We start from the raw sequence: 23,985 nt of genomic DNA, 5'->3' as shown, positions 1-23,985 counted from the left end.
GTATAGCAGTGTCTCAGGGTAAGGCAGTTGTTAGTGCTGAGAAGGAATTTCTTCTAAGATTACTGTTTGCATTCAGAGTTCTCTGTAACAGTTGTTTTGACCAGGCTCCCTTAAAACATGAAACTTCTCTCTTGATCAGTGTCCTTGGTTCACTGAAAAGCACTGACTTTTTATGTATGTAACTTCTTAACTGGGTAGCCTTTCTCCCTCTGCTTTGCAGTCTGTTTTCTGCTGTTCCTCTGTTTTTTCTGGACCTGTGGCACTCCTTTCAGGTTTCAATTCAAAGAAACTTTATCTAGTCAGATCACTTCAACTACACTTAAAAAAACCTTCAACTCCAAAATTAAGATTTAATACCTTCCCCTTCCAACAAACAAACCAACCCACAAAACCTCAAAGCCTTCATCCCGCAATGTTCTTTGTTCCCTGGTAGAACAAACTGTTGCTCTAATAGTAATGTTCCCTGCTTCACTGGTATCATGATCATATTTCTGACTAGAGGTAACAATCCCACACTGATTTTGCAGTGTTGGCTGCAAAGGCTGCTTCAAGTGCCAGTGTTTACTGAAATGGCAAAACTGTGCTGCTGAAGTCTTGGAGGACACTACTAGGGCAAGTGACTGGAGTAGTCTATGCTATCTTCTTTGCAAGAGGCCTGCCTACAGCTACTGTAGGGAGCCAAGTAAGAAATAAGGCAGAATAGGGACTTCTGAAGTGAACATGGGTACACCTGGACACCTAGGTCATACATCCAACCACACTGCTCTACAGTTGGCTTCAAGGTAGAACTGGATGGCCTTTGTAGTCCTAGAATAGCCTCATAAGCTTGACAGCTGGTGGGAGTTCTTGCCCCTCTCTCAGCACAGTTACAGCCCACCAATGCTGCTTCTCAGCCCACCTGTGCTTAGCAAACTGCCTAGTGTAATGAATCCCACATCATTTGCTCCCACATATTGACTCTGAGGAAGTCTTCTCTTCTGTCATGTACACACATATGGCTTTCCTCTAAGGATTTTACAGTAAGACACAGCAATCATAATCAGTCTTAATGGTAAGTCCAACACTGTTTAGAAATAAGATTTTATTAAGTAGATTGAATTTGAAGAACAAGTATAGAAACAGACATTGCACAACCAATACTAATTATGTAACACTATTCAGTGGTTACCAATTTTTTGTTATTTAACATTCAGAATGCTCACCCTATAATACATCATCTTCTTAGGCCCAGTGAGTTTTCATTTGCTTGATTCTACCCTCTATCAGAAATTCCATTATAAAAGGACAGTTACCATGTTGCTGGCCAACTGGAAGGTCCACGTTTGGCTCTAAAGCTTTAGGACAGTTCGAATGCTTAAAATGGAAAAGAAAATAAAAATACCAGTAAGTCCATTTTCTCCCCTTTTCTCCCCTCCCCTTCATTGCCAAGACATACTTTAACTTCTCTCTCTTGTAAGAATGAAGTTATATTTATGCCTGCAATATTTATTAAAAATCCTGGTTAAACATGGGTTAGTAATGCTTGTTATCTTTGGTTTTTTTCAGTCTCTCCCCCAGTAAGTTACTCAAGATGGAAGCTTTTTCAAACTACATGAGTGTCAATTTTCAGCAGCTAGTCAAGAATATCAATCAGGAACATTAATATTTACACGCATTCCCTTTTGGCTGCTTGGAGAATTTTAAGTAACTTTCATTATTAGTTTCATAGGACATGCTCATGTAAGAAAAAAGCATTGAAATGACACAGAAGTTTTAACTGGGAAAGGGCATCAACTACTGGATGAAATTTGTGTAGATGCACTGTTTCCAATATTAAAAAGTACAAGTGCAGTTACTGTTAACTGACTCATCCAAAACAGGAATACATATGAGATAAAGTTATTACTTTTGAGAAAGTTGCATACAATACATGAATATGGATTGAGATCAAATACAAAGACCATGCTGGTTTCTTGAGATAATGCTGGTAACTATTTATCCATCTGCAGATGAACCTAAATATGGATAAATGAAGTTGCCTGCATTAGTGCAAATATGCAGGAAAAGATTTTGGTTTTTATTAGAACATGTCTCCAATTTTTTCCTCTTGTCCACCTGCTGATTCTTCCCCTCATTCAAAACACATTCTTAAAATATGTGAACTAGTCTCCTAAATAAGCTGGTTTCTACTCTTAGAGGCACTGGTAGCTATCTCATTAAGAGTCTCTGAGTTTCCAACAAATTACAGAGCATCTCATTAAAACTCACATTTAAAAGGGGCCTGCTCTTGAAAAGACACAGCAGGACAAGCTTTGATTGCACCTTAGGCTACAACTGTCTAATCCTTTCCCCTTTTTCTGCGTTAGATTTTAACCTACAGATACAAGTTCTGCCACAGTATCCCCATGCTGTTCCCCGTTTTCCCCACAAGCACATCCATGCCCATATCTGTACAGGGTTTACAAGCATCACCCAATATATCCTCTGGTAAGAATACCCTACTTTGCACTGCTTTTGCAGGTTGATCACTACTTGCAATGTATACTGCTGTAGGGGCAGCAAGGCTTACCACACATCCAGCCGTTTTTTTTATGAGCAAGTAGGGTCACTTCAATGTGCAGTGGAGTTGGGCCTCACTAGGAAGTTCAATATAGCTATGGCCTAAGTCTGCAGTATGAACAGTCCAAACTGCCATTTGTCTTAATAAATGCAGAAACTGATGTATATTAAATATAAAGCCATCATATGAATGTTCTACCCCAGGTCAAACTAGAGAAAAAAAAAATTAAAATGTACCATATTAAAAGAACATTCAAAGTGATTGATTGGTTTTGCTGGTAATCTATCCTAAATAGTTTGAAAACACACTGAAATTTATTATTTAATTAAAATAGACTAACAGCTTAATGACTTGTAAAAATGTATTAATGTGAACACCCCTTCAGTCTCTTTAAATTTCTTTTTCTGAAGAAGAATGTTTTAGCAATGTTGGAAGCCTAGAAGAGACTTGTCCCCTTTATCAGCGTGACATGCTTTTTACTCTCTGCCTGTGTTTTGGCACATGCCTAGAAGCTCAGAGAAAGTGTATTTGTTTATCTTAGAGTGAACATGCATGGTTTATGTCAGCTTTTATCCTCCTTGTTTAAAACATGACAGAGAGCAGGAAACCTATATTTTGACAGTGTCTCATCAAGAAATGTCTTCTACACTTTTCAATATTACAAACATTACCTCTTTCCTGTATGCATCAGCTCAAAAGCCTCATTAATTTTGTCAAAAGGCAAGGTGTGAGTCACAAATTCATCAACCTTGATCTTTTTGGCCATGTAGTCAGTCACCAGTTTTGGTACATTGTCTACACTCTTCCAGCCTGAAAGACAGAAAGCATGCATTTGTTTTTCCTCTTTCCATCCACCTTGGAAAAGAGAGAGAAAGGAAAAATGCAACCCTTACGCAGGCACTTCTGTGATAAATATGAAAAGGAACTGAGACCAGTTTGTCCCTGCTGCCTTACTCAGGCAGTGAGTAAGGAATGCAAGAGGACAGCTAGGTCTGGCAAGAGCAAACATTATCCAAACATGTAAGTACACTAACCTTTCACTAGGTATTTCAGCATTCAACATAACGGCAGCCCTCACCTAGGAAAGCATGCATGAGGCATCTTTATCAGCCCCTCTATGTATCTTTATAACCCAACTAAGTTTTGTATTAATTGGAAAAAGGGCAGTCTAATAATAACATCAAGGTTGGATACTTCCATGAACTTCAGCAATTACTGAATCCCCAAGTTATCTGGAGCTGTAAAAGTCCCAACGTGTTTCTGGTTTGACAGCAGTAAATGTGTATCAAGCACTTGCTCCTTTTTATTTTAAAGCTCTTTATAGCACCCCCCCGCCATGTTAGCTCCACAGTTTGCTTGGTGATTAAGCAACACAAGCATGTTTCTGTTGTGATAGGAATATGTAAGTTCCCATCTCCCCAAAGACTGGGTCCTTTCACTGGACCAAACTGAACCAAACCTTCACTTGGTTATAAAGCAATCCCTCTATACCACTCCTTTAGTACTGATGGCATATAGTTGTATTCTCCCTTCAAAATATGCGAGATACCCTACCAATATGTTTATTTGTAGCCCGTCTGTAGGAATACCAGATTTTAAAAGTCTTTATCTTAAAAGTCAACACAGCATTTATGAATAGCCTGACAGTAGTACACTTCTTGCACAAGCAAAAGCAAAGTGCTGTGTTCTTCCCAGCTTTAACCCATAGCAAATTATTTTTTATCCCCACATCAAAAGAGAGTTACCTCCAAACGCGGTCCCTTTCCATGTCCGCCCAGTTACTAGCTGGAATGGCCGTGTGGAGATCTCCTGACCAGCAGCAGCTACTCCGACTATCACACTGACTCCCCAACCTTTGTGGCAGGCTTCCAAGGCAGATCTCTTCACAGATGGATAGGACAAAGCAGAGTGTTTATTGCTAACATTTATGCTGTGTAGACTGGCACAGGTTGCACTTCCTTTCCCCCAGTTCATGAATTACCACATTAGTATTTAAGGAACAATAAATACACTGAAAGTTATGTTAAATTTTCCATTGGTTCAGACCCCTTATACTGATAAGTGAATCTTATGCTAAGATTGACTTTGCTCTTTTTTTATCCCATCTGGCTTCTGGAAAAGTCACTCTGAACTCCCACTGGGAGTTGGGATAAACTATCATCAGAGACAATGTAGACCATGTTACTGACAGTTAGGAATGCTGTTGTCATTCCTGAAAACCTAGCTTTACATTCAGTAATACTTAGGCATTTCCAAAGGTTAAATTCATTATTTGAGGAATTAGGGAAATACCAAGTGGTCCTTGAGATTTTACTGTTTATTGTACAAAGTATTTTGTGTGGGTTTTGTTAATTTTTCAACTGTCAACATAAGAAAACTCAGGATTTCAAAGAACTCCCATTAAGGAAGAAAGGTTGTAAATTACAAGTGCCATTTTCAACCTAAGAAGTAGCATCTGCTTTCATTACATAATTAGGATTGGATGTAAATTGGCCTTTTTAGTCATAGCAATTATCATTACTATTTAAAAAAATAAATAAACTGGCATGGCACATTTTCTGTAACAAGAGAGCAGCTCATTTTGCTATTTAGCTAAACTAAGTGGCAGTTAGCTATCCCCTCCCACTATGTACTACTGTTATGCAAACACTCACCATGACTCCAACATTACCGATGCACTCAAATGAGTAGTCTACACCACCATCAGTCATCTCAACCAGCACCTCCTGTATAGGCTTCTTGAAGTCTTGAGGGCTAATGCAGTCAGTAGCTCCAAACTCTTTGGCTTTGGCATACTTATCCTTGTTAAGGTCGATGCCAATGATCCGGGATGCTCCTGCTACTTTACAGCCCATAATAACTGCCAGCCCAACTCCTCCTAAACCAAAGACGGCACACGTAGAGCCAGGTTCCACCTAGGAATACGAGAATAGCCATGAGCAACAAAGAAAATTCATCTTTCCCCATGAGTGGGAAAGACAGGTTAAGAAGTCTGTAATGAAGGAAACACAGAAGCAAATACATATAGCTATGAGACTTTATCACTTAGGTAAGGGAAACTAGACAGACATTTCATCCAAAAGCTCTTTAGATACTAAGCTTTTCTTTTTGCCCAGAGACTTGACTCCCATGACCTCCCCTACACTCATGCTCCAGCTGTCTCACCCTGAGCTTCAAACTACCAGAATAACTTGCAGCCAGATTAAGATGAAATGGAAAAGGAATTTATCTGGTATCAAAAGGGATGGAAAATCTTCTACCTGGATTTCTTCTAAAGGGCATCAGGTTCTTCTAACCTGATCCGGCCTTTAGGGAGAAGTTAGAAATTCTTAGCTAAACTTCATCGGTTGAAGAGGAAGAAAAAGCAGAAATTTGCTACATCATGTATACAGTGCTAATCTAGTCCCTAAGCTATCTGTGTACTTGGGCTCAGATATAGTCATAGAGAAAAGCCAGAGGCAGCCACAGCCTTTACCTTAGCAGTGTTAACAGCAGCCCCATAGCCAGTAGAGATGCCACAACCCAGCAGGCACACTTTATCGAGAGGTGCTGCAGCATCTATCTTGGCTACTGAGATATCAGCCACCACAGTATACTCTGAGAAGGTGCTAGTCCCCATGAAGTGGTAAATCTGCTTTCCTTTGCAGGTGAATCTGCTGGTACCATCAGGCATCAGTCCTTTCCCTTGAGTAATTCTTAAGGCAAACACAGGAAAGTACAGTCAGAGTCTTAAGCAGTAAATACTCTCACCAGACAGTATCTGTTAAGCAGCACAGAGATGCAGTTGGCATACTTGCACCGTTATTTTTTAACCATTCAAAAAAAACCAGGAGTTCACAGAAATTACATGTTAAACTCCTAAAACTTCACGCTGTTAATTTCTCCACGGAAGCAGTGAAAGAAATGGGAGTTTATCAACATGTTGACTTTGTTATCAACGTGTTGACTTCATTAGCTACCAGCACTAACTGCTTATGCCATGGTACCACACCCTCATCTTCACCGCCTTCAGTACACTTCCCTTGAATAGCACCTGTCAACTATGTCATTGGAGTTTTTGTTTGGGTTTGGGAGACTTTTTCAGAATGGGAACTGGAAATTTAGCTAGGAAGCGGGCGTTAAGGAAAAAAGTGCTTTCTTTATAGTTCTGTACCACTTGACAGCTTTGGTGTTGACTACCGAGAGCTGAATTCCCTGAAGTGCTTCCCTTAAGTATGGATTAAATGTGGAGTCAGAGCATTTATGTTTTCAAAGCTGTGGACACAACCTAGCAGTTTACACCTTCACATAGATGAAAACAGAGAAACAGGTTTATTTAAAGGCAAAAAAAAAAAAAAAAAAAGACATTTTAAGGAAGAATGGAAAGTAGTGCATAACTGACTCCCTAAAACATGTACTTTACAAGTCATTAAATGATGCATGAAGAGATTTATTCTTCAAAGATAACTCCTGTCAATTACTTTTGATAATTAGAGTGAGTATACATTGGACAAATACTATACTGTCTGTCAAAATAAAAAGCATACAGACCTTATCTTCTGGCACAGATTTGTTTTAGGATTTTTACAGAACTTGCACTCTCCACACTGGGGGATGTATAGAGGGATAACAGTGTCCCCTAAGAAAAAAAAAAATATTCTGTGACTAGTTATCAAGTCAAGCAAGGCATTAGGAAAAAAATGAAGTTACTCAATTTTCATGGCTTTTATGTGAGCTTGTGTTCACTTAAAACCTTCTTTGTGTATTAAAAACTGTTTACAGCATAGAGTACCACTGTTTATAGAGATAAAACACTTTTCTCATGTCTGAGCAGACAGCAGAAGTTCATCATTCTAGAACAAACAGGAATGTTACTGTAAAACAAAACAACCACAAATCAACAGTGAACAATATCATTAAACTTTTTTCAGCCCTTTAATTAAACCAACAGGTAACAACTATCATTTGAAAAAAACAAACCTGTTCTAACTATATTGATCCAATTTCAAGAAATTGGTATGCTGGGCTCTTTCAAGCATTAAACAAGAGCATATTGAATAGATTAGTGCTCTATCTCACAGACAAGAGAAATCTACATTAACTCCTGCAGTATAGCATTTCAGTGGCACAGTTTGACAGTTGACCTTGTAGTAAAGTAACACTTTTAAGGAAGGCAGAAAATTTGTAAGGTATTTTCTTACCTGGCTTTACTTTTGTTACTCCTTCCCCAACACTTTCTACAATTCCTGCTCCTTCGTGACCCAAGATCACAGGGAAACAACCTTCGGGATCAGCACCACTCAGAGTATAGGCATCAGTGTGACAGACAGCAGTGGCGACTATCTGTGAAGAAATATATAATCTGAGGCACACTGAAGAACAGAATAGCAGCACAGATCTAAATATTTCCCTTTGGTCAGAAACTCAGAACAATTGCTGGGACAAATTTGTCAATCCTAGCAGCGTTTGTGATATGGCCAGCATACTTTCACTCCTGGCAAGGCACAGCAGTGCCAAGGCAAGGCACTTTTTCTTACTTTGAAGAAGCAAAGTCATGATAGTACATCTTTTCTCATTTCCATCAAGAATTCTGATGTTGAAACGGAGAGAAGATGACATCTGGTTTCCTAAAGCTAGAAATCAGTGCTCCAAGTTGTCTCAAAGTAGGTTGGCATCTCGGATTTGAAATGTTAGTCTCTCAAAGGTAAAATGACCAGAGAGACCATACAGAACTCTCAGTACTGCATAAATCCAGTTTAAGCCTTAAGCACCACACAGAGACCCTTTCTACGGAGAGAAATTTCACCTTAATGTATACATTTTGGCAGCTATGGGATACTGGAAAGTCCTGATCAAATCAGAAACTTGGGAATGGGGAACCCAAGAGAACAATCACAGCTCAGCAGTCAGTAACTTATGGCCTGACTGAAGTAAAATCCAGTGTGTTACACAGCTGCAACAGGTCAGAAGCTGCTGCCCTTCAAACAGGATCAAAGCTGTTCCTAGCTCAGGTGTTTTGTGGGAGCTTAGTCTGTAACAACTGTCACTGATCCCCAAAACTAGCCATGATCTTTAGACCAGACTGTGAAGTGAGATCAGCAGAAATTAAAAGTGTTTTTCATAAACAGAAGATCTAAATACCATAATTTTCCTCTTTGTAAAGAAGATACCAGTGAACTAATGCTACCCATTCAACATTCCTTCTGTTGGTAAACAAACTGTTCAGCTTTAATACTTAGTGCTCCAAAATACGATGCATACAGCTAACAATTGATTTAATTACCTTGATACGAACTTCATGAGCTTTTGGTGGAGCAACCTCCACCTCCTCAAGAGAGAGAGGTTTACCTGCCTCCCAGGCAACAGCAGCCTTGCATTTAATAACCTGAAAGACAACAACAAAAAAAAGATGACATCTGTTGCATGGTTCATTTAAAGTAATTCTTGTTCAGCCAAGTTAGAAAATGACAGAAACACTACTGGCTTTTGGAAAGAATCCCAAATCTGAAGTTCATCACTTCAACACAAAGGCTTAATTGCCCTACATTTGCTTTCAGGAAGCTAAATAATGAGTGAACCAAGACCTGAAATTTGGATGTTATTCTCTTCTTGAGCAAAAAATATAATAAATCCAGGAGTACTTAGGAGAGACTCAAATACTGCAGTGAAATGAGCAGTAGGAATGGGAAGATTGCATAATAGAAATGGTGGTTTAAAATAAGAGGCTGGCATTCATTTGAGATGTGTTCCTCAAGCACAGAGTGTTCGAACTTAGAAAAATTCAGAAAGCAATCTGGAGATCATATAATGGTTTGAGACCCACATCAAGAGTGAATTTCTTGTTCCTTATTGGGACGGCTTCCAAGTGAGATTTTGGCAAGGAGGTGTGTGTGTGCGTACAGCCAACATGCAAAGCCCTCCAGTGATGCACAGGCACCAGAGAGATTTTGCTATATGGTTATTGTCAGTGAGTAACTGTGCAGTAACACCTCTGTAGAGCCTGTGTGGATTACTGTTAAGCAAGTCTTCATTCACTGCTCTCAACACCATGACGAATCCTGCTCTGCAACCAGACCTAGGCATTCCAGGAAGTTTTTCAAGCCAAATAGTGCAGAGCCTGGATGAAAGAGCAGGATTTGTGGGTCTGTAAATCCAATCCTATCAACAGGTACGTATGCATGACTGACTGAGGAAATCGGCAGGCATTACAGCACTACAATCCAAGAGCAGCTTCAGGTGCTACAAGGGTAAGCATCCAGAGTAGCCCTAAATGTCAGTTTTACACAGCATGACTCCGAGTTTGTCCTTCAGGATAAAATGAGCAGGGTATCAATTAATCTGAATTTTGCTTTCTGACAGACACGCCTTTCAGCAAATGTGATATGCAATAGGTTCCTGCAGGACACACAGACATGTTGTGAAATCAAATTAAAGATCTTATCTCCATAAAACCTGACAAGGAATGCTGTCACAGACTAGACTGCTTTGGAACAGATCCCTTGGTAATCTACTCCAGAACAGTGTCCATGTGTTTTGGAATACTTCAGTTATACCAAAAGACTTGCACTAATTTTCTTCCATGCAAACAAGGTCTAAGCCATTGCTAGGACAGTTGGAAATACTGAAGCATTTCACAGCACGCATTATAAACCAATATAAGAAAATGATATTTTGCGTGTTCAAACTAGCTGCAGTGTTCCCGTGGAATCACTGAAAGGGGATTAATGCAAATTCCCAAGACCAGACACACAGTCATCCAGCCTTTTTGAAATTTCTCTACCTGGAAGAAATAACAGCACCAAGACCACTTGTTGAGCTAGCCAGGTCTGATTCATCACTTGCATGCATAGGAGAAAATAATGGGTAGCTTATTGTACAACAAAAGTACTACAGAAAGTCATAAACTGTATCGGACTTCGCCAGAACCAGTTAACACCCTCGCTGTACCCATAATAGCAGAACTGCAGACGTTTACCTTGGCTTAAACTTGCTAAAATAAATACTGCCAACCTTAAAAGACCTGAAACTTTGGAACAGAAAACAGGTACCCATTCCTACTGCCGGCAGGGACCTAGGTTAGACAGAAACACCCTTAACCTAGAACCATGAATTCCCCTTGCCCTGCTTTTTATTACCAGGGTAAATATTATAAAAATACTCCTAATGGTGGAGTCACAGTATGGGCATTTGGTTATAATCTCTAAATGAACCAAATGATTTGCCAGAAATCTAAATGCAAGGCACACAGTCCAAGAGGAGCCATCATTCAGTAAAATCATTTACTCGTTTTCAATCCATCTCTCATCCTCCCCTCATGAAGTAACTCGTTCTCACACAGGAGACTGAGCATTTCTAAAACCTGAATTTCCACAAGCTTAGTTAAGCACAGGACTAAAGAGGGGAGAAAAGAAAAAGTGTCCTTACAGGAAAAATTCTGGTCTTCCTAAAATTAACATCACACATCTGGAATCGTATTTTGAAATAGTAACTTCTGATTCAGAAACTTTTAAAGAAGCTGGCTTTTGAAATTGTGTTCAGTTCATACAGCCATAAAGGCCACGGACTATTCAGAGTGGATATCAGAAAAGCCCCATCTCCTGACCTTTCGATATGCAAAGCTTTCCATTGTTGCTTTGCTGAAAATCTTGAAGCCAACAACTGGGGAAAAAACCCTCAATTTTCACTGCTTCTTCAGTTTTATATTAGCACAGAGACACAACTGATGAGCTGCCTGTAGCTATACGCACGATTGGCTATCTCACTCAAGATGAAATGGAGCTCTTGTTAGCAACAGAAGCTGCCCTGTCTGCCCTGAAACTGCCGCTGGCCTGGACCAGCGTTCAGCATCTGGACAAGTGAGATCACACAGCCTACTCAGACCCAGGGTGCTAGAGGCCTGCAAAGAAATTAAAGCAGTATTAAGTAGGTTTGGACTATCATGATGTTTTGAAAGCAATGCAGTAAACTTGCCAGGCAATGGTTTTGAGAGCAAGCAGGGTCCAGCTGTATTGAAAATGGCCTGGCACCACTGCTGGAGAGGTTGGATGGGGCCCTGAGCAACCTGATCTAGTTGAAGATGTCCCTGCTCACTGCAGAGGATTATGACCTTAAAAGGTCGCTTCCAACTCAAAGATTCTACGATTCTGTGATCGCTCTCACTGCAAAGGGGCATCTTCCCACATGCACCCATTCGTTCTTCTCCCACTCAACATCCACAGGAAGAACACACACAGGGTGAACTGTGCTGAACTATTTCACAGAGTCATTAAGGTTGGAAAAGACCTTTAAGATCATCAAGCCCAACCATCAACCCAACACCACCATGACCACTAAACCATGTCTCGAAGTGCCACATCCACACATTTTTTGACTCCACCACCTCCCTGGGCAGCCTGTTCCCATGTTTGACCACTCTCTCTGTAACGAAATTTTTCCTAATATCCAGTCTAAACCTCCCAGCCCTGCCACCTCACCGACACACGCTCCTTACTGCCCTGTGGCAACTGAATGCGCACCGAGGAGCCAGCACCTTCCCTCCCCGCGTGCACAGCGATCCCTTTTCCCCCTCCTTCAAGCTTATCAAGTCACGTCTGTCCAAAGCTCGCAGGAAACCACTGCAAGCTCAAGGTCTTCTGCTCGTTCTTCCATCACCACGACTAACAATCGGTCTAAGCGCACAAGCCGAACACTCGGATCCAAACACCGTGCATGGGGGTTGCTTATAACACACGGCGGGGAGCAATGCGTGTGTTTTTGGGAGCAATCCTGCAAATACTTACAGCAGGAGCCTCCCACGTGTAAATAACGGCACTAATTTCCGCCGCATGCCTTACACGCGTCGGACAGGAGTAAGGAGGCGTCAGGCCAGCCCCTGCACCCCGGTTTAGGCTCGCACTGCAGCGTTCAGGCGGGCGCAAAGACATCAGCGAGGGCCCGCAACCCCCGGCTGCGGACAGCCTCCCAGCACCGCCGGCCATCAGCGCCGCGGCCGCAGGGCAGGGCAGGCCAGGCCCGTCTCGGCCACCAGCGCCGCGGCCACAGGGCAGGCCCGCTTCAGCCTCCCGCGCGCGGGGGCTGCACGCCCCTCCGCGCGCCCCGGGCGCCCCCGCGGAACGCACACGCGCGCAAGCCGCCTCACCCCGCCAGCCATGGCGCACGGTTACCGCTACCCGACGGAAGAGGAGAGGAAGGCCGCGTCTTCCCGCCGCCGGCGCGCATGCGCACTACACACGCACACACACCGTCCCCCCAGCGCGGGCGTTGTAGGCGCTGTGGGGCGGAGCGGCCGCTGGGGAGGGGCTGGCGGTGAGCGCAGGTGAGGACGGCGGCGGGCTGGGGAGCCCTGACACACTCTGTCTGTGGGGGACTCCTCCTCCTGCACCCGGCCCGGGGATACTTGGTACCTCCTGCATCTCGCCTGGCCACGGGTGGGAGCTGCCCTCACGCCTCCAGCGTGGGTCGCTCGCACCTGGATTTAGGCTCGCCTGGCTAGCCCGTCGCGGTGGAGCCTTTACTGGGCAGTCGTGTGCTTCAAACCGGGTGAAGGCAGCCCCTCTCCAGTATAGGGGAGGGATCTGCAGGGAGATGGCAGTTTTGGCTGGGCCCCCTCAGATCCCATCCGGCAGCCTTTGAAGCAGAGGGGCTGTCGCCGCAAGGTGGGGTCGTTAACCAGCTCACACGGTTGTTTCGTTTTCTGAAGAACCTTCTTTCTCCAGGCAGGATAGGAAGGGCTGCTTGTGAGGCCTTCAGGCGTGGCTGCCTAAGATCGGGTGAGCAGTTCTGCCATGGGCTGTTGGGATTTTACGTGAGAGGTGCTGGTGCTTGAGGAATTGCAGGGTGTAGCTAAGTCCCCCCCTCAGTAAAAAATGGAAGTTTCATTCTCTGGTGGCATGCTAACAAAGGTCAGCAAATACCACAGTTAGACAACAGCACCAACTTGGGGGAAAAATGATCTTTAATAATACAACATAAATACAGTGTTTAATAACATAAAAATAACATTTAATAATGTAACTAATACAGATTAAATCTGTGGGCTCAGGAAAGCTGACACCTAGCTGGAAGGTAATTTGGGCAATGAAACAGCTGTACAGGTTTCACCTATGATGAAAGGTGCTGAGAAGGAATGAAAGGGCATGTGAACAGGCTGCCTGTCCCATGGCCTTCTTGAGACTTTCCACAGTTACTTCAGTTTGTGTTTCTCCTTCCTTCAGTGGCTACCACTAAAACCCCGTTGTTGAAATCAAAGCAGGCCTTCTCCATTTCCTTGGTTAAATTTGTCTCTGCCAACCTCTCCTGTGCATTTCATGCCCTTGGTCACCCCTGGTTTGTAAGTGCTTCCGAAAAGCCTCCAAACATTATATGTTTAGCTAAGCTCCGCAGATGCTCAGCTTTTCTTAGTATCTGATGTTCTGGAAACTGCAGGTACTGATTCTGGGACACAAAAGCACAGATACATGAATCATAACTCCTTAATGCTCATCATCCAATTTCAGAGTTTGAAGTGGTTGGGTTTTTTTCATTTCTCCTTCCCTTGCAGTTGGATGCTGCCTCCAGTGCTGGTGCGTACTATTGGAAGCCCCTGAACATGGTAGGTGGTTTTGCAACTTTCTTTTTATTCTCAGTACCATGCAAGTAAATTAATTTACTACACTGTGCGCTTGACTGAACTTCCTATGCTTTGTCACGTATGTGTCAGGTTTATATAAGGGAAGTTCTGTAGGTGAAGGCTCCCACTGCTGCTGTGGTTTTTACCTTGGGTTGGTTTTGGTGTGTTCTTCCAGCAGATGTTACGTGCTGATCAGAAGCATGTTTGGACTGAGAAAAGAGGAGGGCTTGGAAGCATTGTGAGCATGTGGGAGAGAGGCCTGGGAGGATGTTCTCTGTTCCGTGTGGTGAGTGGGGAAAAAGCCCAAAACAACTAGGGATCTGCATTACCTTTTTTTTTTCTCCTTCCTTTTTTAAAAAATTGTATTATTGTACCCATCCTGGAGGCGTTAGTTTTTAGTGAGGGTTTTCTGTACCTTAGTTTGACTTCAAAGTACAAGAAGATGCAGGGCAACAAATCATCTGCAAACTTGGCAGCCAGTATATGCTGAAAGAAGATGCAAGTGATCAGCCAGGGTGCTCGTGCTGGGGCAGCCTGAGTGCCAGTGGTTCTCCTCGGAATGAGGAGGTGATGGTCAGGCGCTGTAATTGCTGGCTGCAACCTCACCCGCTGGTGAAGAGGTCGGCGAGGCATAGGGAGGCTGGAGGGGACTGACATGCCTACCCACAGGCAAAACTGAAATGCATTCACACAAACATTGCCTGGCTTATTTTCCCAAACAGAAATGGTGCTAGATTGACCCAGAGGTAACTTTTCTCCTATTAATACAATTTCCAAAATAAAACTAGTGTAATTTAAGTAGTTCTGGTAGATACATTTCATTAGAACAATCCAATTAAACCTGAGATAACCTGTGCAGAGCTTTCAGCTGTGGATGCTTGAGTGTAGCAGTCTTTTTGTGGGCCATTGCTCTAAAAAACAGCCTTTTGAATTCTGATTTGAGCTTTCCTACATTTTCCTGTGAAATACTGGAGAGTAATACTTGGTTAGCACTCAAAAAAAAAATTAGAAATTCTTGTCATTCTTCAAATGGGCATAAATTTATTTTTGTAAAGTACAAATATAGCTGGTTGAAAAATGGAAACATTTAAAAAAATCAAAATTGTTTTAACTTAAAATGTTCAAAGCTGGTTGATATTTCTTTGGATAATTCTTAGTTAATAAAATATTCTTGTTTTAAAATACAAACATAAATTTAAAATATTATCCAGTATTTCAAGAAACAGTTGGTTCCAAAGAAAAACTTTAGGAATAATTCCACTAATTAATGCTAGTATTCACTAATTAATCCTTGTAAAATACTAAAGTATACTAAAGTAAAATAACTTTTCAAAACAAAGGCCCATGTTAATTAGATGTATTCAAAATCAATATGAAAGTGACCATGACAGCTTTGCAGTAGAGACACACGAGGCTGGGATACTGAAAAAATTTTAATATTTTAGATATGGAAATAAGTAATTTGGGGAGTTTTGTGATTAAATATTCCCAGGTATTTGCTTTCACTGAAAATCAAATAAAACACAAAAAGCTGATCTTTTATGTGCTGATTCCAATATGTTAATATTAAACTAACTACGCAAGGGAAACTTTAAAGATAAAAGTGGGAGAAGGGTTATGCTGGCACCTCCTTGCTTGCACTTGACAGCATTTTCTTCTGGTATGTATAAATGTCTTTCAAACATAATTATTTGGTCAGCTGTGAAACCAGTGATGTTTTAGGAACCACGCAGAACTTGAGGAGCTCTCTAATTATCTGCTGAAATTTGAAGTCCTGCCCAGTTAGTGATCATTATCAAAGGGGCAGGAGAATCTCCAAGGTACTGGAAAGTTAGCAGTAACGCATTTGTTGGCTCAAGGAATGGGCAGCCGAACAGCTTCTCACTGGCCCTCGTCATGTTGCGGCTGGTAGCAGAGCTTAGCGACGAGGATGGCAGGACGTTCTGTGGAGCTGGCAGCTGCACATGCATGTGCCCACACACCTCGCTGTGCACAGGGCAAACCTCGGCCACGGAGGTCTGCTGAAGGCAGGTGCTTGAGCTGTGCTGAAATCCAACTCTTCCAGGGTGGTCAGAAGTGGATGGGCAGTACGCAGGGAAAGCAGTGACAGGTAACCACCTGGTGGCACTGCTATAATGATAGAACTCACCACTACGCAGAAGTGCATACACAATTTTTCATGTAGCAACAGTTCAAAATAATTAGTGAAGTGCAAGTTACAATTGACTTAAGGCAGAGTTGTTTTACAGCAATCAAATTTTCTTTCATCTAGGCTTAGATTTTTTCAAAAATGAAAAGTTAATGTTTCTGTGAAATGAGCAAAACTTATGCATGATGGTACAGATGGAAGAGGTGGTTTGCTTCTAACATATCAGTGTCATGTGTTTGGTTTTTTTTTTTGCCAATCCTGCACAAATCTATTTGTGTTTGTATTTATTACAGAGTTACTAGGCTAATTGATTACTTTTTTTTGAGACGTGTCACTAGTATTAAATTAAAGCTATGCAGCCACACATGCAGTATTAGGGGAACTTACTGTTTATTGGGAGGAAATTCTTGTAGTGTTTTCTTGGTAGGGAAGTGCTAGAACTCAAAACATTTAACAAGTTACTTTGCTTTTATCTTATTACCTGCAGTCTTATTGTTTTATGCTTAAAAAGTAGTTAAGAGAATTACAGGTAACTTTTATAGCAGGGCAAAGTGAGTTCTATGTGCAGAAGTTATTATAAATTGGCAGACAAGGTGGAGTTTGTTAACCTTTGATAACTCATTTGTGTGTTCATGATGGGCTGTGTGATTGCTGATCGTGCTGAAGGGTTTCCAGAAGTTCAAAGAGCTATGGACTGGGATAAGAGTTGCTCAAAAGAGGTCAAAAAGCGTTACAGTGTTATGAGTCAAATGTTTAGCACCCGAAAGAAAGGTCTGTTTATCAGAATGACCCGCTCACAGTGGCAATTCTGTTCTCTGGGCAAGATTTTGCACAGTTATGCTGTAATATTCTGTGGGACTGGAAATTTATTAAATTATTGGTGCTGGAAATATATTAAAAGTACGACAGCATTTGCAAAAATGAAACTACAACCATGTATGCATGTATAAATGTTACACGATAATAAGCAAGCTATCTACTGCTTTATATAATATGCTTCAAATACTGTAGAGCTACCTACTGTCCCTGATTAGCTTTCAGTGCTAACCATTCTATAATTGTGTGAGCTGCACTTTCTTTACTATATATTAATTCTTAATACATATTAAGTAAATATCAAACATTAAATATTAAATATTAAATATTAAATCAATTTGTTAAATAATGAGACCAGACAAAAATAAGGCTTAAGTTCAAGTGAGAGTCTTCAAAACTTTGAGATCAATCCTTAGACAACGAGGACAGTTCGATTGAAAGAAAATCAGCCACGTAAAAGTTTGTTTTAAACTTAAGAAAAAAGCCCAACCCACAAACACAAAACATCGGTATATGGAACTTGGACATGTATAGTATTCACTTACTGTCTTTAGACATTCCTGTTCCATTACAGCTTCAGACAATCCTATCGCTGTGGGTTGTTCATCAGCTTAGTAGCATTGCTGTCCTATGGCAGGCAGCAAAAGTGATAGCTTAATTGGTTGGATCCGTAACTTTTTTGAAACCCCAGAGAAACTGTCCTCATGCTGAAGAGAAATTTGGGGAAGTTTTCTACCCTTGCTCTTTGGTAAATTGCCCTTGACACAGGTAAAGTCACACCTGAAAGAGAGTATGACAAAAATATTTGTGAAGACAAAGTATTTTCAAACATCCCTCAATCAAGACACCTCTGTGATCTGTTAAATTATTCTCCCACTCCATGCTTCTTGTGTCTGCCCCAATCCTGTATATTTTCTATTATGTAAGCTGAAAATTTTATTTTTGACTCTATCCTGTCAGCTTATGATGGTTATATAGTTCAGTAGTGAAGCTTTTCCAGCAAGGTAGAAGTTTGCTTGAAGTTACTGCAGTCAGCTGGGGTGTAGATGTAGAAAGCTCTAGGTTCTGTAGGCTAACTCCTCTTGAAACTCTCTTACTGTGGCCTAAATGCCCAGACACATACTTCAGTTTGAAAGAGCAATACAGATTTCAGTGTGCATTTGCTTTCCTCATAAAGACTCAGCACCAGCTATCTAAAGCTGTGGAAATACTTAGCCTTATTGACTGCATGTTAATTTTCATTTTTAGATATGAATTAGTGGCGGGAATGAGGTTTCCTTGGAGTGTTTGAAGGCGTTTTTTTTTTCTTTTTTCTTTTTAAATGCATCCATGATGATAGACTCATAGGACAGCAAAACATTCAGCTTCTATGATTAAAATACACCTCATGAACAGTATAAGGTAGATTTGATTTCTTGATAACTTACCTCTTTCCTGCAATCATAAGGTCAAAAGCATCATTGATCTTTGTCAGATGGCAATGGATATGACACCAAGGCATGCAAATAAAATTTCTTTGCCATATAGTCAGACACCAGCTTTGGTACACTCTCCAGACTCTTCCAACCTGCAACAAAATCCATAAAACCAAGTTCTGTTAACAGTGAACAAACAGAATTTAACTAATAAATCAGGTTACAAGAAAAAAAACCAATTTGATCCAAGAATAGACACCTGTCTGACTTTCTGCCAGATTCCCTACTTTAATTTTCAAGCCACTTGTCACACTTTCTTTTCGGATGCTTTTCTTGCCTTAACAGCCACATACATATTTCACAAAAAATATTATTTTAAATCTGATGGATGAATGTTTCATGAGTGCAGGAAATTCATTGAATGAATATATAACATCTCTCAAATGCCTAATTGTTGCTGAGTATTCTGTATCTGTCCAGGTTAAATACACCCACCACACTGAGCACTAATATACTGATACAGTAATGTTAAAACCTGAATACTGCATAAAACATACCCCAACAATCCACTGGTTTTGAGGAGTACCTGCTGAAAAGAAAAAAAGCACCAGACCTGTTACTAGTTAAATGGCAGATCTGCACTGGTGGTATTTTTTTTGGTTGTCTTTGCTATGAGTTTTGCTTGAAAAGAAGTGTTTGGTCAGGTTACCTTCATTGCTGTGTTAGTAGTCAGGTGTTACTCTGCAAATTGCTGATTTGTGAGAAGTCAACTAAATTATACGAGCTTGTATATTTTTAAGTATCATTTAGTGGAGTTTTTGCTTGACAAGATGACAATGCAAATTACTTCAGTAATGCCCTGGAAAGAGGATATTTCATACATTAAATGCTGTTACACATCCAGTTACACTCTGAAAATGAAAAATTTCTTTGTTATATTCAGGTGTGTGAATCCTAATAAACTCCTACTCTCCAAGATGCTTTATTGCATCTTTTTGTATCCAGTCTTCTGAGGAACTGGGAGGCAAATGGGAGACCCTTATAATTACTTTGTTCTGATAATCACTTCCAGAAATTTCACACCTCTACTAAGTATACTAACTGCTGAAACACTGTCATGAAGGAATCTACATTTTAAATAGAATATATATCCTTTTTTGCATCTACTTTTTCTTCTGTATCTTTCCAAATTGTTTTTCTCTGTTTCTTTCTCCTGGATACCAAAGATTATTTAGAATTAGATTTAGATTCTTGAAGCATGCATCATTTTGTTACTCTTATTTTCTAGTAGAAAATTTGCAGATTTTCTGAATTGTAAGTTTAGTTGCTGAGGTTCCTGGGAGAAAAAAAAAAAAATCACTTCTGGAATGAATTATAGTAAGATCTTAAAGTAATTTAAAATGAAGTCTAGTTACACTGCATCCTTCTACACATTGCTGCCAGAATATTTAAACAACATATTTGGTAATAATCTATGTGGAATGTGCAGTCTAGTATCCATAAGTCACTGGGTATCATATACCATCTTTGGTCCCTTTACATATGCTCCTTTACCAGGAACAGCCCTGATAATATCCTCAAATGTTACTTGCACAAAACTGTCATGGATTAGAAGATTTGAATGTCTGTGAACTGCAAAAGCAGGCTTACCCAATTAATGAACATGCGTGCTTCGGTACTCCCCTCCAACCTCTTGCCCACCCCAGCCTACTTGCTGCAGGGAGCAGAGTGAGAAACGGAGAAGGCCTTGACACTGTACAAGCACTGCTCAGCAGTAGCTAAAGCATTGGTGTCTTACCAACACTGTTTTGGTCACAGCTATAAAACACATCACCATGTGGGCTGCTACGAAGAAAGTTAACTCCATCCTGGCCAGACCCAGTACAGCTCTGTAGGGCAGGGGATGCATTTCTATTCTTTATTCAGAGTGCTTAGCATGATGTGCTCTTGTCTGGTGAAAGTGCAAACCTGGGAAATGTCAGATCAAAACTGGAACAGGGTATACTGAAGTTAGGTGCCTGGTCTTCCAGCCTATTAGGTAATAAAGGGGTTTTTTGGATGTTGCTTTTGAATGCAAGTATCTAAACTCCATGTATGTCCTGTTTCGGAGCTGAACTTAAGTCAGTAATCATTTGTGGCAGTACTGTACCAAACAAAACATTTAGTCTCAACTCCTCAAAAATGCAAAAGAAATTACAATACATCAACCAAATCTCTGAAAATTGCTACTGCAAGCATTAGTATAATGCTGTAACGAGTAAGACCTATTGTGTTGTTGATAAATAATTATTATTATTATTATTACTATTATTATTTCCTTCAGAACAGAGAAGAGGCCATTTTTGCTGCAAGTTAGGTGCCAGTTACACTGAGTTTCTCAGTAAGATTTCACCTGAGAAATTCAGACTATGCCAGTGTAACCCTAGGAACATGCCATTTCACTAGGAAACTTCCGCGCCTGGTACGGCCCTCAGACTATTATCTATTACTGCTCTTCCATGTGGGTGGCAACGAAGCCACAACTCTTAGTCCAAGGGCAATCAAAAGAGACTTCAGGGCCTTGGGACGATTGGTAAGGGAATGTGAAGCACAGGTTATCTTTTTTCATCTCCTTCCCGTTGGAGGCAGTGACATTGGAAGAAACAGATGGGCCCAGTCTATTAATGCATGGTTCCGTGACTGGTGTCACTACCACAGTTTGGGGTTTGTCAATAATGGGATGGCCTACACAGCATTGCTGGCGTCAGATGGGATTCATCTTTCTCCAAGGGGAAAGTGGGTCTTTGCTCCCAAGCTAGCTGAGCTCATTGACAGGGCAAAACCACAACAGTTACAAAGAAAGTAAAGAACCCGTGCTGTGACATCTTAGTTGATCTGGGTTCACTAACATGTACATTGAACGCTAACAGAGGCACTGGCCTCCCCACTGGATGCCTTATGCACACAAAAAAAAGTCTTCAATTGTAGCCTGCCTTTTATTGGTAGTGAAGCACTTGGTTATAGAAAATCTTAAACGAGTAATGAAAATGACGATAGGCATATGAAAGCTTCACAGAACACTTATGCAAATAATTCTGTGTCATTTTACCTAAAAAAGGTTAAAGACTCATGACGCAAAGGAAATGGACTAACAAGAACCTCATGAAGTTCAGCAAGGGGAAACCCAAAGTCCTGCACCTGGGGAGGAACAGCCCCAGGCACCAGGACATACTGGGAGTCACTGCCAGCTGGAAAGCAGCTTCGCAGAAAAGGACCTGGTAGTCCTGGTGGACACCAGGTTGACTGTGAGCCAGCAATGTGCCCTTGCTGCAAAGGAGGGCTGATAGTGTCCTGGGCTGCATTAAGAGGAGTGTTGCGAAAAGGTTGAGGGAGAGGATCCTTTTGCTCTACTCAGCACTGGTGGGGCCACACCTGGAGTGCTGGGTCCAGTTCTGGGCTTCCCAGTACAAGAGAGAGATGGACATGCTGGAGAGAGTCCCACAAAGGGCCATGAAGATGATGAAGGGACTGGAGCATGTCTCCTCAGAGGAAAGGCTGAGAGAGCTGGGGCTGTTCAGCACAGAGAAGGCTCGAGGGCGTCTCATCCATGTGTACAAATACCTGAAGGAAGGTGCAAAGGGGACAGAGCCAGGATCTTTTCAGTGGCGCCCAGTGACAGGACCAGAGGCAATGGGCACACACTGAAACACAGGAGGAGCTGTCTGAATGATACGGTTAGAGCCGTATCTGCAGTCCTGTCAGGAGCTACAACACAAGCCAACCATGCACAGTATAGGTAACTTTGATATAATTTGCTTCAGTTTCCATACTAACGTTGTTAATGCTGCCTGGTAATGGTGCTGGGTACACAAGGGATTTTTTTTTCTGTCTCTGAGAGATATTTTTCTTCCAGTTCATTTGGAGCATTAAACCTGTGTTTCCAGCCAGGCTTACTAAGTTGTGTATTTCGTAATAGGCATGGCAAAGGGATTCTGCTGCCTCTTCTCCACAGGAAAAACGTCTTATATATAAATGAAATATAAAGGATGCTGCTGAGAGCTGTACTCATTGTACTAGGCAGTTACAAGGATTTCCATTGTAAAATAGATGAGGTGGCTGTTTCTGTGGTACTGTTCTAGAAATAATGTCTGTGAAACAGAGATACTGTGTACACATGTAGTTACTGACTTCTTGCTTATGACCTGGATGCTCCAAACAGGCTTTTCTTCTCCTGTGGGAGACTGAAATGAATTTAAGAACAAGGAGCTTTCACAAACAGAGATGCTTGAGGCAGAGTTTTGAGGAGGTTGTGACTGAGGTTGTGAGCAGTTCCTAGCTTTAAAGGCAGAGCAGGTGGAATGGGGGATAGAGGTGCTGGAAGTTCATATTAAGAAAGAAAAGACAGTATCAGGCAGTGGTGCTAACTATGAGGCATGGGAGAGGTATCAACACCAAAAGAGTTGGAGGATAAACTCCATTAGGTTTTCTCAACCAGATGCTGTTTCTGACGTGATTTTAGTGTGAAAGGGTGTTTTCTACACACGCATGTGGGTATAAACAACTTGGGTTCTGGCTCTGTGCACAAGTATACTCATAGCCAGGCATATTTCTAAATCTGACTATGAAGTAACTAAATTGTTCCAGCCAATGATTCCATCACAGTGTATGTTGGTGCCAAATCAAGACATGCTTTCCTCAAACTGAAGTACAGCTATACACAATATATATGTACTATACATGCATATATATAAAAATATATCCATGCTGCAACTTCAGCAAAGTTGCTACTGGCTGCTCAGGGTCAACATAGTTACGATAAATCATTTGCCAATCGAAAAAGGCTTTTTTTTTTTTTTCTTTAATAGACTATTGGTTTATAAAGCATGCCAAAAATTAGCAGGTTGATTATTTGATCTAAGATTTCCAAGCCTCTAGGAGGAAATCGTCATTTCACCTCTACATGTGCACAGAGAAATTCAGATGCCCTGACTTGTTTCATGGAAGGAATCTGTTTCTTTTCTTCAGTTGGCAGACGTATTACTTTTGCTCTTTCATATCACCCTCCAGTTCCAGGGAAGAATATTATGCATCAGGAGGAGTAGTTTTACAATCCTCGACTGTGCTAAAGGGATTGGAAATTCAGGAACAAGATTGCTAGATGATCTCCAGAATACCAGACTATTGTTGAGCAATCTGCAGTACTCTGGTCATTAAAGTTGTGGCTGCACAACAGATTCCCCGAGAAGAGACTGACTATTTGCAGTGTTACTGTAGAACAGGCACCCAATGTGATGGGTATTGTCTGCAATGAGGGTTTTTTTTTTTTACCAGTCCCACCCATAACTGCAGGCTCTTGATGGTCCCCATGGGAGCCATGGCAGAAGTCTTTGTGGAGAAATACTGTTTGAATGCTCCACTGTCCGATCTTTATTGCATCTTTCGCCACTTACCACTAATCCAGTGAACTGGAAATTAAACATTGGAGAGAGGCTCACTTGGA

General features: G+C 41.3%; 1 protein-coding gene across 1 annotated transcript; it reads right to left on the bottom strand.

Moving 5' to 3' along the window:
* Positions 1-1,328: 1,328 nt before the first annotated feature.
* On the bottom strand, positions 1,329-12,930 carry LOC309404413 (alcohol dehydrogenase class-3; the record flags this gene model as incomplete). Its single annotated transcript, XM_081998884.1, has 9 exons — positions 1,329-1,353; positions 3,211-3,349; positions 4,285-4,420; positions 5,194-5,454; positions 6,015-6,234; positions 7,070-7,157; positions 7,720-7,861; positions 8,802-8,903; positions 12,760-12,930. 9 exons carry the CDS (start codon positions 12,928-12,930, stop codon positions 1,329-1,331), a joined length of 1,284 nt encoding a protein of 427 aa, XP_081855010.1.
* Positions 12,931-23,985: the final 11,055 nt, after the last annotated feature.

Source organism: Phaethon aethereus (assembly GCF_964289735.1).
Source record: "Phaethon aethereus genome assembly, chromosome: 4".
NCBI lineage: Eukaryota > Metazoa > Chordata > Aves > Phaethontiformes > Phaethontidae > Phaethon > Phaethon aethereus.
Note: the sequence above shows the minus strand (reverse complement) of the source record. Positions and strands in the feature narration are given on the sequence as shown.